At 37.3% G+C, this 17,405-nt stretch overlaps 2 protein-coding genes across 3 annotated transcripts in view; both read left to right on the top strand.

Annotated features, from left to right (window-relative positions):
* Positions 1 to 2,740: 2,740 nt before the first annotated feature.
* On the top strand, positions 2,741 to 3,078 carry LOC108364277 (chitinase 3-like). Its single transcript, XM_017617893.1, has one exon. It carries the CDS (start codon positions 2,756 to 2,758, stop codon positions 3,062 to 3,064), a length of 309 nt encoding a protein of 102 aa, XP_017473382.1. The 5' UTR covers positions 2,741 to 2,755; the 3' UTR covers positions 3,065 to 3,078.
* LOC108364266 (uncharacterized) overlaps positions 3,057 to 17,405 on the top strand; it is a 37,102-nt gene continuing 22,753 nt past the window's right edge. For both annotated transcript variants that reach the window (XM_017617880.1, XM_017617872.1), the window contains exon 1: positions 3,057 to 3,451. In XM_017617880.1, coding sequence (XP_017473369.1) covers positions 3,080 to 3,451 — 372 coding nt within the window. In that variant the 5' untranslated portion in view covers positions 3,057 to 3,079. The remainder of the gene's footprint in view (positions 3,452 to 17,405) is intronic.

Below are 17,405 nucleotides of genomic sequence, written 5' to 3'. Positions count from 1 at the left end.
TCCAATGCGTTCCTATCCCTTTTAATGCCTTCCTACCCCTCTTCCAGTGCCTTCCTATCTCTTCCAATGCCTTCGTATCCCTTCCAATGCGTTCCTATCCCTTTTAATGCCTTCCTACCCCTCTTCCAGTGCCTTCCTATCTCTTCCAATGCCTTCGTATCCCTTCCAATGCGTTCCTATCCCTTTTAATGCCTTCCTACCCCTCTTCCAGTGCCTTCCTATCTCTTCCAATGCCTTCGTATCCCTTCCAATGCGTTCCTGTCCTTTCCAGTGCCTTTGTAGCCCTTCCAATGCCTTATTATCCCTTCCAATGCCTTCGTATTCCTTCCAATGCGTTCCTATGCCTTCCAATGCCTTTGTATCCCTTCCACTGCCTTCCTATCCCCTCAAATGACTTCGTATCCCTTCCAGTGCGTACCTATCCCTTTCAATGCCTTCCTACCCCTTCCAGTGCCTTCCTATCTCTTCCAATGCCTTCGTATCCCTTCCAATGCGTTCCTGTCCTTTCCAGTGCCTTTGTAGCCCTTCCAATGCCTTATTATCCCTTCCAGTGCCTTTCTAGACCCTCCACTGCCTTCCTATCCCTTCCAATGACACCTTCTGTTCTTTATTTCTTAAACTACCCTGTAAATGAGTTCTGGTAACAGCTCAATTTTTAAACAGAGAATATGAATAATAAAAATGTCATTTAGAAAACCTAAATTTAGTAATAACACTAGATCACAAATTTGTGTTTTTTTGTCCCCTGAATACCACTATCCTATTCCTATGTAGAATCGCTCGCCGATTCCGAAAATCCAGTTCAGTTTTTTTCTTTGAGATATTTTCAATTTACCGTTATTTAGCTTAAAAAAGTGGTTCCACTTGATCACGTCGACAGTTGCTGGGAATTTATTAATTATTCCAGATATTTTGTGTTTTTGATGAAAAAAATTCAAACTTTTTTTCATTCGTGTTGAATAACGCCTGTTCTGCTACAAAAAAATCAACCTACTAATGAAGAAAATTGTTGAATGAATAGAAAGCTTATGTGTGGTCAAATAAAAATGCGCAAAGATTTTTTTGTATGAAATACATATGAGCAGGAAAGAGTGCTACTCATACGCCATGGATATCCATATGTATGGGTATTCTTGCCTGTTCATATTTCATAAAAAAAATCCTTGCGCGTTTTCATTTGACCAGTCGTAACTTTTTGGAGTGAAACTTCTTAATCGAGTTCGGAGTAGAGATGCCATTTTTAAATCGATTAAATCGAACATCGATTAATCAAATCCTTTCGATTCGATTTTTTTTCGATTTATTAGTTCAGATTCGATCCGTGATATTTGTAGATATTTTCGTTAAAATTTTGCACACCCTAATTACCTTCATAAAAAAAATTTTGCTATGCCGTTCTATAGCCCATTGAATTTTAGGTGCGAGCTTAAATATGTCAGGACTTAGCGTTGATTTTTGGCGATTTTTTTCTTAACATTTTCTTCCATATAAAAACAATTTCGAGCTATGGAGGAAATGAGCAAAATCTTTAGTGAAAAAATTGCCAGAAATCAAAATTGCATTCTATTAAACTAAAATTCCATGGCCTACAAAATTGCATTCTTAAATGTTTTTCTAAAAAGGGTAATTAAGTAATGAGACTTAAAGTTAGCAAAAACTAAAAAATTTAAAAATGATCCATATTGCAAAAAACCCTGTGTAAATAAGCTTTATTGGGCTTGTGTGTATAATACATACACTTTTTTAAAATACCGCTTAATTTTGAAAAAAAAAATCTCTTGTTAAAAAAAATCGAAAATATTTTACTGTTTCCTTAAGCAGGGCTAAGAATTTTTGAAATTTCTACTGAATGCTCATATCGTTGGCTTAATATAGAACACCTTGTTTTACAGTTTTTTTCAATTATTTACGGATTTTTAGCTACCTGATATCTTTTGGATAAATGTAGATATTGAAACCGTTATGAACAATGTAAATTTTAACAATTAATTACAATAAATATTTGTAATGTCAGTGTTGGTATTTTGTTTCTTTATAAAAATTAAGTATAATATATGAATCGATCTTGTGGATTCTTCCTTCATCGATTATATTTATTTCGATTCGAATCGATTTTTTTATATTTCGATCTGGCATCGCTATTTCGGAGATATTTTTGTTAAATGTTTAACACTAGGTCATCACTTCTGTATCGATCGTTTTGATTTTTAGTTAGAAAATTAAACTCCTGAATATGAGCATGCCGCATACTTGCGGAGTTGGCCCGTATAGAAAATCGTTTAATCTGCACACCCCTTATATAGAACATATTCGAGTACTTCATATCGGATAAATATCCAGAAATTCTCAATCCACTCGAAGGAAATTGTAATAACGTGCACTTTAACTTGTAATCATAGAATGAACTCAAGTAGCACATACAAGAAATATCGACGAAATCGAGGAAAACCCGGCATATAGCTTAAGTTGCTTTCATTGTAAACAAGAGTATACGAGCCTATAACTTTCATATGCGTTTTCATATACATATACAAGCATGCATACATATATTTGAGTAAGCAGATTTTAGTTACTCGACCATATTCACAATTCCGGTAGAAGACACCAGTCATACTACTTTTTTGTAATTTCGTTGCACAGTTCCAATAAAGTGTACTAAAAAAGTTCCCATTTTCCTTTCAGAGCCTGATGCCTCATCTTAAATAGTTTCCTGCTCTTCCTGATCGTCCCGCAACACAAGACGAACGCTGATGCTATGAAGGCAACAAGCAACCTCAGTTACAGCCACTCCGTTGCAGTAGCTAACACCAGCGCCAGCTCAAGCTCCACGCCCACATCTTACTCTGCAAGTAGTAGCAGCACTTCGGCCGCGTGCTCACAACTTACCACCCCTACCGCACCGGCTGTATCGGCATTGGTTTCAGCCGCAACAGCAACAACGAAATCAACAAAGACAAAACCTGCAATCAAAACGTCAAAGGTGAGCTTTGCACCGCTAGACATAACCTTCCCGCCTCCGAACACAACCTCCAACATTAGCAGCTGCGCTACAACGGCCACGTGATACGAAAATCCCAACATGCCACACAACAACATCGTGTGTGAATGGCTGCGTGCCATAGGTATGCAACAGTATGCCGAAAGCTTCATGGAAAATGGCTACGATGAGCTGGAGATCTGCAAGCAAATCGGTGAAATCGATCTAGATGCTATTGGTGTAGACAATATACAGCATCGGAACAAACTTCTGAAGAGTGTGCGATCATTGAGGGAGAAAGGAGCAGCCATTGTGTATGTGATGATTAACGATCCGAAAGCGTTGAGTAGTAGTAATGAAATTCTGGCATCTGATTGTGATGCGCCAACAACGATGAAGGAGCTGGAGGCTGTTATGAAGCGTCACTTAGAGGCTGATGGAATTCGATTGACAGCACACCCATACTCGACGCCGGTGAGTCAAGTAAATTTTAAACAAACACATTGCTAACTATGTATGTAAGTGTGAGAGGCACGTAGAAAAGGAGAAGTTGAGTTGCAGCTCCACATAAGTATGTTTACATACATACATGGAAGGCCAAAATGTATTCAGCAATGTGATCTAATTTGACATTGCTCTCAGAAGAACCATCCTATAAAGTCGAATTGAGAAAATGTTGTTTGGATTTTGAATCGATTGTTTAAATTTTTTGGCACTATAGTACCTTAAAAGAGAGCCTACCTCAGTTGACAATCCCAAGGTGTATTAACTTGGATAAGGCCATCTCGAGTGGGCACAAATTTACCGAGATTCGAATTTCAAGGTGATTTTTCGCTCAAATGAAGTTCTACTGACTTGAAATAATATAATAATATTATAATAGATGGGCGCTTACACATATGTTAGTGTTTGGCCGAGCTTCTCCTCAGATTTGTGGTGTGCGCCTTGATGTTGTCACACTAATGGCAGGGACCTACAGTTTTACGCCGACACCGAACAGCGAGTGTATTTTTATGAGAAGCTGTTTTCCATGGCAGAAATACACTCGGAGGTTTGCCATTGCCTGCCGAGGGGCAACCGCTGTTAAGAAAACAGCTTTTTTCTAAATGTTTTGCGATGTTGCTTTGACCGGGGCTTGAACCAAGGCCCTGCGGAGTGGAAGCGCACACTGCTTACCACTACACCACAGCGACCGCTTACCTGAAATACACTCCGTAAGTTTCATTGAAAAAAATTCTAATTTAGACTTTTTATGAGCATTTTAATTTTTTTTACAATGGTACGGAATTATTATTTTTTTCTGAAAATACAAATTGGAATGCGATTTTTTAAACATAGGGAGAGGACATACTAAAATTAATTTTTTTCGTCTAGACAATTTTAAATGTAATATAAATAAAATTATTATTTTTTAAACAAATAAAAATTTAAACAATTTATCCGCCTGTCATAAATTTATAGTAGCAGCATATCACGCCGCAAGTATTCAAGCATTCACTTCGAAAAAAATATGTGAACGGATAACATTAGTTTATTCACAATCACAACCTTAGTGTGAGCTTACACACTCCGTGTCCATACGAACAGTAATATTTGAGTGGTTTTAAAAATCGACTTTCGATTTTTACAGGTGCTCACGTCTAAAATTGTGCTACTTAGGGGAAAAATACAATTTTGAAAGTTGGAGCTCAATCGGAACATGCCTTCACGTGCCGAAAGTGTCCTGAAGTTTAAAAAAACGACAATTTTTCGAGAAAATACGTTATTTTTCTGCTTTAGCTTACGACTGATTTTATTTAATGCTATAAATTTAACATCAGATGAAAGGTAATTTTATTGACTTTAAAGTAAATTGTAATATATTTTCATTAAAACGTACGGCTCGCACTAAAGATATGATTGTGAATAAACTACTGTTATCCGTTCACATGTTTTTTTCGGAGTGAATGCCCGAACACTTTCGCCGTAAAATGCTGGTATTATAATTTTTTTTTACAGGCGAAAAAATTGTTTAAACTTTCATTTGTTTAAAATATAAAAATTGTATTTATATTAAATTTGTAATTTTCAGGACGAAAAAATTTAATTTTAGTAGGGTTGGTTGTCCCCTCAAATGCTCATAAAAAGTCTAAATTTTAAAAATCACCTAGAAATTCGAACGTCGTTAAATTTGTGACCCACTTGAGATGGCTATACTAACATATGTTTGTGCTGACCTATACTGAGCTCATTGGTTTATTGGTTCGCTTATGAAATTCATATCCTCTCCGCTGTAAAATTGCTCTTCCTTGGCCGGTATGTGCACTATAAATATTGGGCGGCGCGGATGAGGCCAAGTGATTTATACACTCTTTGTAAATTCCATTGGTTCACCTACCAACAATTGTAAGCCACTATCAGATTTTCTCTTACAATAATGTCACTTTGTCTCGATGTCACAGCACTATCGAGACTTACAGTCCATTGGCGGTGTGATGGTGTAAGCGATTTCGATTTCATGCCATGGCGTGTAGGATTTTTTGCCAGAACAGTTGATAAATTATTGGCTTTGACCTGGTCTTTTTCCGGAGTCTTTAACTATGACCTCTACTTGGACGTGTGCATATTGGCGCAAGTTTATGTGTGTGTTTGCAGGATAAACCATGAAACTTTTGCTGGGTGGCTGCTGATGGCAGTTTGCGTTTCACTTTGCACTTTTAAGTTTCATTTGCACCTACTAAACTATTTACTCAATATGCAACAAATTTTGGCACGTAGATACTTAGTGCAGCGTGGATGTGACCAACTGGATACAGTAGATATTTAGATATCGCCGGTTTTATTACTTATACGACATATTAGATTAGATTAGATGAGGTTTAGAGGAGAAATCCGGTAACCTAGTTACCGCGACCGAAACGATCTATTCTAACAAACCCCTATTCAACTAAAAATCTTCTTTGATCCATATATTGCTAAGAAACCTTGCGAGGTCCTTTGGCTGAATGCCGTTAAGGTCGGGTGCTTCTAGGTAAAGTGATCCTAGGAAGCGGCGTCTAGTCCTAGGAGGGCTTGACAGTGACGTGCTCTACCGTTTCCGACTCTTCGTTGCATAACCGATACTGGTCAGAGTTCACAACTCCTATGTTTTACAATTGTTTCGTTACCCTACAGTAGCCAGTGGAAAAGCCTCTAACAATTCTTACTTTATGCATACTGAAGTGAAGGAGTTCTTCGGTTCCTCTTGTTGATATATCCAGGATGAAGGACTTGGCCTGTCTGTTACCTTCCGTGTTTGTCCAGTAACGTTGCGCTTCGTTCTTCATCCAGATATAGTAGTTTCGCCTAACGGAGCTCCATGATAGACCAGTAATGGGTCCTGGGCTATAAATCCCTGTGTAGTCCCTTTTCTGGCGAGAATATCTGCCACTTCATTTCCCATGACTTCACTGTGACGCATATGAGTTTCCTGGAGGCGATACGTATTAAGAGCTAAAGGCAGTCCCACACCAGCTTTGAGGTGACCTCGTGCACTCTAAAAGCGAGTAGCACCACTCTACTGTCCGAGTGTATTTAGATGTGTTGCGACTTTTCTTCCGGGGGTAGTCGTTGTAGCCTACTGAGTTTGGCATGCTAGACTTCACTTCTGCCTTCTTCCACCAGACGGGTGCGCCGTAACAGAGAATGGGCTTGGAGATGACATCATACATCGACTTTTCCAGTTTAACTCCTAGACATTTGATCTTTTCGGAAAAGTAAAGCTTTTCTTCTTGAAGAAAAGGTTCTAATAATTTGCCCCTTTTCTGTAGTATCTCTGATTAGGATGTCAATGCCATCAAGATAGCCCTGAACGTCGAAGCCGTTTTAGCTATTAAGGCAGAGTAGTTCGTCTACTACGAAGGACCATAGCAGAGGGAAGATCACTCCCCCTGCGGAAAATCTATCGTAGCTAAGAATCTGACTCTTTTTTGCCCTAGAATGGATATAATGGCTCTGTGCAGGACGCAACTTTCTATTAGAGAGTGTTGCGTGTTTTCGCAACCGCCACCCACCTCTAAGAAACATCCCACCCCCACCTCTTTGTCCGACGAAGACTTTCTAGTTTTCCTTGTAACACTCTAAAGAGCGTGCATAGAAGATCTTCCTGGAAGAAAGTCATATATTTCCTGGTGTACATATATAAAATGCGGATGCTTGACTACTTGTGGACTGCTCTTGAATAGAACGACCTCGAATCAGCTCAGCCAAGCTTGACTATTTGTCAAAAATTCGCGACGAAAACTATGCCACTAAGGTTTGTCTGATTTTGACTAAATTAGCTGTGCATTTTTAAAGCGCCTAAAATTAAATTTTTGCAACATATTTTTAGTCGTAGTTCTTTTGACCAGCATTCAAGCTTGCCAATTTATCAAGCGAAGAGGGGGTAAATATCTTACCGGATCGCATTTGCGGCATAGGCGAAGATGAGTTGGAGGAAGACAACGTGGGATCATCCGAACACTTCTTTTTGGAACTGCCTAGCTTTTGTCAGATTGCGGCTTGTGCCGTGAGTTAATACTTTCTGACTATACAGGAGAAGCTCTCCGGGATTAGTATCTGTCGCCTAAGAAACTTCACACTGCGTTTCTCACTATTTATATATATACATACATATATAATACGCGAAGATATTTTTTGTCCAGGATATAAGATGTGCACCGTTCGTTTGATTTTCCAAAGTGAGGTGTATTATTTAAACGGCTTGAACTGCAGATGTGCAATGAGCTTTTACTTTTTTGAAAAGAGTTGCCACCTTTTCAAAAGTTTAATTTAAATTATTTTAAAAAAACAAATCAGTTATTACAAAATGGGTATCAATCGAAATGGTTTTAAAAAGCTTTGTTTCTTGACTGAGCTATAAAAGGGTTGGCACCTGTTTAAAAAAATCATATTAGGTAAGAGTAATGTGACCAACCGTACTTCCTTCGGAAGTACAGTACTTCTTTTTTAGGTTTTGTACTTCGTACTTCGAAGTACAGTCAAATGTACTTCTTTGCGATATTTTGTACTCCAGGAGGGAGATTCTGTAACCAGTTATCGACAATTTTCCGATCGCTACCGCACTTTTTGACGCATGATATAAATGTGCGATAGCGATTCGAAAATTGTCGCTAACTGGTTACAAAATCTTCCCTAGGTCCTGTACTTCTCCGATCTTCTGGACGATCATCACATGGCCTGGGCAATAAATTCGTTGAAACCATTAAAGTCACCGGGGACCGATGGCATCATACCTGCGCAGCTTCAAAGGGCTCTGAAGGTGTCGTGCAATTGGTTGGATCCTATTTATGCGAACTGCGTGAGGACCGAGTACATCCCCAAGGCTTTGAGGGTAGTCAGCTTTGCGTTCATCCCGAAGGTTGGAAAAGGCTCTCATGTTTCCCCTAGGGATTTTCTGCGGATATTGCAGACAGAATTGTCGCAGCACGAACCGCTAAGGCTAAGGGAAACCGGGTCCTTTTGTGACATAAAAAACGGAAAATAAGACGTTTCTCTGCTGCAGCAAATATTTTTATAGGGCACTTTAAAACACGTTACCACTCAAGGGCTAGTGATGGCGGTTCTGACAGGCTATTGCGCGATTGGTATTCATGCGGTGAGACTAGGAATTTCGACTGATTCTTTTGTATCAGCTGTCAACAGAAAGATGAGATGAAATCATCTTCGCACTGTCGTTTAGTCTGTCCAACCTTTACGAGGCTATGATGGAAGCACTTCTAAACAAACACTGAGCTCTCAGGGATCGAAATTAGCCGCATTTAGCCGAAATTTCGTAATCGGCTCGCGGCGTTAAATTAACCCAACCTTACCTGTACTTCTTTGAGCTATGAAATAGTTGGTCACATTAGGTAAGAGAAATACGTATCACCATATGGGTGCCAAACGAAAGGGGTTTCAGAAAGTAGTAGTTTGAAAATATTTTGAAGAGGGTTGCCACCTGCTTGAAATGTCAAACTTAGTTTACTTATCCACAAGTTATATGAAACATCAAAATATGGATGTCAAACGAAGGAGTGTTAAGAAATCTTTAGTTTGAACGCTAAGCATATATTTGAGAAGAGGTTTGTCAGCTTTTTAGAATTTAGATTCAAATTATTTAATAAGTTAAATAAATTATTATAATATGGATATCAATCGAAGGGGGTTTGAATTTTTTCAAATTCTGAACTGTATTTAGCGGAGTTGCCACATGTTTGGAGAATTAAATTCACTTTAATTCATCAGTCAATTAAAATATGTATCGCAATGTCTGGCGAAGAAGAGGTAACAAGGATTAAGCTTGAAAATACTTTTGAGAAGGATTTCATCCTGTCTGAAAACTCGAATTTAGCTAACTTCTACACAAGTTTTATGAAATATTAAGATATGGGTGTCAATCGAAAGAGATTTATGAAAGCTTTAGTTTGAAAATATTTTTGATTAGGCTGGATACCCTTTCGAAAAGCTTACGAGACACTTTTTGTTATAGTCATTAGATTTTCACCGTTCTTTCGAATTTCAAAAATGAACTAAAATTAAAGATGTAGATGTACGATAAAGTTTTATTTTTTTTTTTAATTGTGGACTTTTTTCTTATATAGGGGGATTTGAAATTTGTTGAAATTAAAAGCCTGCATTATACGAGACCTCTCATCTTTCAGAAACGGCTGCACGCATTTAAATGAAATAGTGCGCTCCTATCGCTATACCTCTGACTAACATTCGGAATATTTTTTATTATTTTGAAATTAAATTTTTGGCGGTTAAACGCCTTGTGGGTTCACTAGTAACCTAGTAGTTACCATCGAAAAGACACAGCAGGTGCTCCAGGGTTTCTTTTGCACCCGGTTCGTAGCATCGCTGTGAGTTAATTTCAATTTATATGCGTGCGCTGCAAGATGGTACACCAACGAGTGTTCTACAGCTCCTTCTATCGACCGATATAACATATTCGGACATCTTATCGTTAAATATATGTCTGCACATGGTCTTAGCTATTCTACAGGTAGCCGCCTCTGTTTTTCTTTTTTCCACATGCGCTCGTCCAATTGATTGTATATTACTTGCAGAGGTCTAAGTTCCTCACTAATTTGATCCTCTGAAAGCTCTACGCTGGTTTTGGCGATAATTTCAACTGTCTTGTTTACCTCTATGCAATGTAGAATCTTTACTTATGGCTCCAAAACTGACGCAATGTTAATATTTGAAATATATATCAAAGGCAACGGGGACAATCTTCACTTATCTCCATGCCTCGATATTTCAAGCCGAGATATCCGCAGTCCTTAATGCCATCTGACCATTTCGCTAGAGGAGGCTCAGACCAGGCGTTCCTTGCCTGAACCCAACAATGTCAAATAAATATTTAGTTTAGGATGAGCCTGAAATATACAATTATTAATAATGACAACTGCCCTGTCAAGTTTAAATAGCGCCGATTCAGCTGCACTTGATATGAATAGGTTGAATAAATGGTGTTCACATGAGGCGACTCTACAGGCATTTTTAAAGGTGATTAATTGAATCAAAAGTTGGCTGCCCCCAACTTCATTGTAAGCGACAAGTTGAAAGGCCGTTCACACCAGGCGATTGTTTCCCTCAACTAAAAGTTGGATGTAAAATCGCCTCATGTAAACACCGTAGTAAGGAGATGGATAAGCAGCAAGAGCAAATGGGATGTGCTTGGCTCTACGCTTAGCATTACTGAATTTGGACATCGATGATGTGGGTTCGATTCGTTATGAAATCTAAAGAAAGAAGTCTGATGAAGAGATGTGGTTATCTCGGTAAAGCAGATATTACTTCTACCGCTTAGACTTTGTTATTTTTTCCATTTTTCTGTAAAAAAAAATCATGGTACCACGAAAGTGCCCAATTTGTATTTTTCTGGTTGGTTCACGGGCTTTTGGGAGCCACTTTGAGAGAGTACTTTTTGCTTCTCATTAGCCCAACGTCACAGGACTATTTTCAGAGCGAGTTTGCGAAAACTGTCAAACTACCAGAAAAAGAAGAAGAATTTGAAATATTAAAATTTTAACTAATAAATAAATATGTACATTTTTAATAAATTCTTAATTTGAAACACTCATTAACGTCATCGAGTTCGCTGTCTCTCAAACCTTAAATTTATAATTTTGTTCGATTTAACGTTTAGTTGCGGGTATGAAAATGACCCATTCGATGTCATCAACATACGCCAGCTCACGCTCTTGTAAAAAAAAATGTTACTGAGCGGTTCAGTTCTGCGGCTTTTATTATCTTCTCCAACATCAGATTAAAGAAATCACATGAAAGGGAGTCACCTTGTCTGAAACCTCGTTTGTTATCGAACGGAGATGTCTTTTCCAATTTTAACGGAGCTGGTGGTATTGCTTGACGTCATTTTACACATCCGGATCACTTTCGCGGGGATGCAAAATTCAGACACCCCGGCGTATACGCAACTCCTTTTAGTCGACAAATAGATCATGAGTGTCGATCCTATCCTCGCGTGTGTTTTTACAGGGTTTGGCGTATTGTAAATACCTGCCCTATGATGGATTTGCCAGGACTAAAGCCACACTGATAAGGTTTAATCAGTTCGCTGACGCACGGTACGAGCTTCTAATCTATGATTAGAAGGCGCGAGTGGTGGGGTCGGTCGCCTTCCTTGTGGATTTCAGACGTAGGAAAATGCTTATTTATTTGCACCATTTTTTCTTGCAATTCTTCAGTTAACATTCCTTTAATTTAAACGAAGGTTTAAATACATTCAGATCGACAATAAGCGAATGGTATACTTGCACTAACTAACTAAAATTTAATTCGCTACAAAACTGCATACTCGAAAAAATCTGATTAAAAGTTGAGGTTTTAGAAATTATATTTTACGTTTTTTGTTGCAGTATGAACTATATTTTATAAAAAAATTGTGAAAAAAATTAAAACAGAAAGAGTTTTACATTATGAAAAATTTTCTATGCCAATACTTTTGGTCCGTAGGAAGTGCTCAGGCGACGCTTCTACCAACCAACTTTACAGAACTGATTAATATCAATTAAACTTATCTTATGACGACAAATTAAATACATTTTATTTTTAATATTGTTATTGGGCTTTGTACCACGATTATTTATTAGAAAAAATGAAAACAACAACAAAGTCTAAGCGGTAGAAGTTATAGCAGCTATTTCGGAGATCACCACATCTCCTCATCAGATTTTTTTTCTGGACTTCAGAAGGGATCGAACCATTCTGAAATCTAGAAAAATGGAGTACCTGCTGAAGCCTAGGAAAAAGAAATTCCTGCTGAAATCTAGAAAAAATAAGTCTGATGAGGAGATGTGGTGGTCTCCGAAATAGCTGCTATAACTTCTACCGCTTAGACTCTGTTGCTTTTTCCATGTTTCCTATTAAGTAATCGTGGTACAAATCTCAATAACAATATTAAAAATAAAATGTTAATAAGCCAATAACATTCACAAATAAATACATTTTATTTTATGTTTAATTTTAAAATAACATGTTCACATACATACGTGCATAATAACAAAAAAAAAACATATTTGGAACTAAACACAAACGTTCGTAAAAACAATGACCATGCAGGAGTAATTGAATCGTGCCTTATCAGCGTTTAACTCGAAACAATACCCACATCCGAAGTGTTCGCGCCATTAACACGTTCACGACCCATGTCGGACTAGCATCGATATAGCATATATAGTAGCACTTTTTTCCACTCAGACATAGCTCCAAATACATGAAGTCCTTAATTCACCACTAGGCGTCTTTTATTTGACGCGAAACTTAAGCTATTAGGTTATTTTGTATGGAAGACATAGCCAACATCACTATATTGAAGACTTACTAAGAAGGCTATTTTGCAGGAGATGGTTGTTGTTGGTTTGAAGAGCTTTGTACAGTTTTTTATTCTCGTTCATGCTTTTTTGCCGAAGTCATAGCATTACAAAATGCTGATTTTAACAGTGAAGTTTTCACGACCTACAGAATACCCAAACCTTTCATACAGAAATTAAATGTACTTCAAATTTACGATGAAGGAAATAGTACACAAAAAGGCATTATTTTCGGAACCACATTCAGGACGATCCGACTGGGACGTTGCCGATTTCGGATGTGTTAACGCATATTGAAAATATTCCTTAAAATCGTTTTTTTTTTTAGAGTTAGTCAAAAATAAATAGATGTTCCAAAATGCTAAAAAGAGCGTGAAATTGAGAAGAAGAGAAAACTAGCAGAAAAAGTTATTGGACACAAAACTAGGAAAAACTTGCAAGTGAACCATTTTTGCACTGTGTTTTGAAATTGTGCTGTAAACATTTTACTATTTATAAATCGGTTTTAAACACACAAGCACTTATACAGCCCGGTACATCATTATTATTTTAGTTTCCACTCATTTTACTTTTTTATGCTTAACCAGTTCAACAAATGACAGCTTTTGACATTAATTCTTCTTCTGCTAGCTAATTTCTGCTAGTAAAAATTTCACGAGCAAAAATTTGCAGCTCTCCCGTATTTTTGCGCTCTCGATTCAGTGCTCTCTTGCAAATTTGTTTGGTTATTATACACTTTTCGAATAAAAATTTTAAGGTTCCAGTACAAATTAATACTGGGTATTAATTCCAGGTATTTAGGTTTTTACTGGACATCATTTTGCTTATAAAATGGTAACAAAATATTACGGCTACTAGAGTGGCCAGTGCAGAATAGAATAGAATAAATTCAAAAATTATCCAACTTTGAACCGAATCTACCACAGATCATGTACCACCTATGTATACGAAAAACTGTATCTTTTTTTCCTAGCTTCTTGCGCAGCAGAGGCGTTTTTATTAGGATTAAATATAAAACGTACAGTGTACTACAAATTGTACATGATGTCGCGAACGTGTTAACGTCTTAAGTTTGTTTGTGTCGTTTGCTTTTTTGACGCAGCAACATTAGTGTTGCCAGACCTAAAATGCCGAAAGGGGTACAGATAAGAACAAATTGGGAGACTTGGGGTACAACTGTGAAAGAAAAAGTTGTATTTTTCGGGCGACAAATAAAACTAAATGCAATCAACAAAACTCAATCAACTCTGAACTCAAATTTTTTATGAAAATTTCTTGCACTTTTTCTTATGTGTGGAGATGTACATCGTAGATATTAAAAAAAATTACCATTAAATCAGTTTTGATCGCCAGTGCATGTACATAAAAAATATATGTACATATATATAGATATGTATACATATTTAGCCTTACCCAGTGGGAAAAGGTAATGTCTGAGAATGCAAACAGTAATGTATAGCCCCTGTATCTTACGCCCGAAAAGATGCAAGAATTTGTCCACAGCGAAGTCATATGAAAGTAATGTGTCGCATGTCGCTTTACGAAACTAGAAATATAACCTCTAAACAGAATAAAAAAATAAAAATAATAAATAAAGACCGCGCCACAAGTTTTGAACCCGTGACCAAAAACACCGCAGCCGAACACGCATCCATTCGGCTACAGCAGCTGTTGGGATAACGGGAACAAAAAACATATTTGAGTTTTCGTTTTGTTAGAGGCTTCAAAGCTACACATCATTCGCTCGCTTACATTGCGATGCATCTTTTCGTTCAGCCGTAATTCTTAATCTTTTCTTGGAAGAAAAAGGTAACGCATTCCCATTTTCCCACTGGGCAAATATGGCATAAGACTGCTTTCAAATAAAAATTCTACTTTTCGTTCAACTTTGATTCAACTTATCGCCTGCCGTCAAAAAGTCAAAATGGGGTATATCCCCCCAATGGGGTACGTCCGGCAATCTTATGTAACATCACCGTCAGCAGAAAGGATTGGTGTTAAGTGGTAAAAAACAAGCGAGTTATCTATAAACAAGACTTTCAGGCAGCTGTGCAATCGTTGTCTAAACTTACGAACAGACTTTGAAAACTTCTTCGAGATGCATGCCTTGCAAAAATGCTTGCCTACATAGATATGCATTTATGTACTCGAATTAATGCAACCACATGCAGCGTGAGGTGCTAATTACAGGTACTCATATTCGTACCGTCTTTGGGTGTCGGTAAGCGTGTACACGGTTGCTTCTTCGCACCAACACTACTACATAAGTATGTATGGAGATGTAAACATTCGCGATGTAGCGACAATGGGCCTAAGTGCCAAACGCATTGCACCGCCATTAGCTGTGCACTCTAGTAGGAGTTGGTCGTCATATTGCCTCAGTTGAAATAATAATTTTCAAAAATGTCGAACGTGAGAGGTTATCTTATTATATCGCTGGCTGCTACCCCTTTCCGAGCCTTCCAAAGGCAACGACTTTAGCATTCAAGAAATTGCAGGAGCAAGATAGATGGATGAGTGAAGTACATGGTGAGAATCCAAACAAGCGTGTATAACATATATCTATACCACTAAATATAGTAACACGTCTCAATTACGTTTTCTGGCAGAGCGGATGCAGAGGAAGCCCAAGTAGCAGAGGCTGCAGCAACGTGTTGCACAGAAAAGTGTGCGTGCACGCAAGCCTTGGCGGAAGTACTGCATCAAATGGTTTTGCTAGATCCAGGGGCAGGAAAGGCGGACAGAGGGCTGTTGGAAAGAAAAGTTGCAAGCAAAATGCGTTTTTGATGACTTTACTTAGACGACTTCACACGACAGTACTGCCTGGGTGGATGGTGGTGCATGGTGCTGATGGGGAGAAGCGTCTGCCGTTTCGATCGAATATGTGACTTTAAAACGGACCAAAATTGTGAAGAAATTCACTTTTCCAGCATTTAGATAAATACAACGACGTTGCAATGCAAGTGTTTTCAGTAAATATTGTTCTCAAGCACATGTGTGTTCACATTAGGGTGAACCAACAAAAAAAATCCAACCTTCCCTTTGGAAAAATTTTAATTTCAATTTTAAAAGGTGTAGGTGGGCATTTGAAATTTTCTATGAAAATAACATGTACAAATTTTACTGAACCGTTTGAGGTAAAAATTTTGTCCAGGCATATTCTTGTAGAGCATTAAATCCTCTTAAAAATTACCCTGAAGTTGGATGTCTTAGAATATTAAATATGTCAATGATATTGCAGAACGAGGTATAGCGTTGATACAAAATTGTAATCGAACTTTGACGAAGGACAAAAGCAATTTATTTTTGAAGTAACATAATTTTATTATAAATTAAAAAGACTATTAATGTTTAAAAAAGCAGTAAAACACTCTCACTTCTCTGCCAAATTTAGTTTCCAAATAACATTTTCTACACATTTTGTATCATTTTAGTAAAAGTTTTTTCATTTAGCATGAAAATGTCAAATCATAAAGTCCTAAACCTGTATATTTCTGCTTATTTCGACTTTCACAGCCCGTAAGTATATACAGTTTTGAGTCTAGATAATCAACTTTAGCATGGTTTTTAGGGAATTTAATGCCCTATATAATGTGTCAAGAAACCAGTTTTATTTCAAACTGTTCAATAGTTATAAAATTATCAATGGAAACCATTTTTTACATGTTATTTACATCATTATTTTATTTTTTAGTTATTTTGGATCATTCTAATATACATACATACATTGGGTTTGCTAAGTACGTATTTATGTAAGTACATATGGAGATGCATGCATATTTCTAAGCGCTTGATCCACTGACACAGATAAAGGAATGAATGCACATATCATCATTTCCACTATTATATTACTATATTTTTAAGCATATTTATTTACATGGGTGTATGTGAGATTGCACTTGCTATGCAGGTGATATTTGAGGAAAACTTTATATACTGCATTAGTAATGGTTAGATAACATTGGCCAGCAGTGGTCTTGGTGCCCAGGAGCTATGTACAATTCTTTTTTTTTATCTTAGGTAAGATATAATCTTTATTTACAGAAATAATCAAGTACATCGATGTAATATTATTAAATTATGTCAACTTTCCCTATATAAAAACCACTTGCCATGCACTTAACATAAAAACAACAAATCGAGCGAAAATTTGAAATATTTTGAAAACCCTTCCATTTTCACAATATATTTATATTGGATTCAGCGGAAAATTCTACATAAGGTTGATGTATCGATCGCCGTGGTTATGAGAATTTTCGAAAATTTTTAAGATTTTAAAATAAAAAATAGGCCAATTTTGCTATACAATAATCACCTGCACATGTACTAGCCATAAAACCAACAAAACGAGCGGTACGGCCGCTTGAAATTAAAGATATGAACTATAGAGTCCGTAAGTTTCATATTTATATCTAGCTGGCAACACGTTTATTTCGCAACCTGAGTATTGTGAATTTTAAAAATTTGGCAGCCTCAAGCAAAGTTTTTTTATAAGGAGTGAGCTGGTCGGGTCGACTATTAGCTGTGTTTCGTCTATGATAAGCGCACTTAATTCCTGAGTAACATAAGCTGCTTACTCTAAAGTGTCAAAA

This window comes from Rhagoletis zephyria, unplaced genomic scaffold (assembly GCF_001687245.7).
Source record: "Rhagoletis zephyria isolate East Lansing unplaced genomic scaffold, Rhagoletis_zephyria_1.1 Rzeph_scaffold_00031, whole genome shotgun sequence".
NCBI lineage: Eukaryota > Metazoa > Arthropoda > Insecta > Diptera > Tephritidae > Rhagoletis > Rhagoletis zephyria.
Note: the sequence above shows the minus strand (reverse complement) of the source record. Positions and strands in the feature narration are given on the sequence as shown.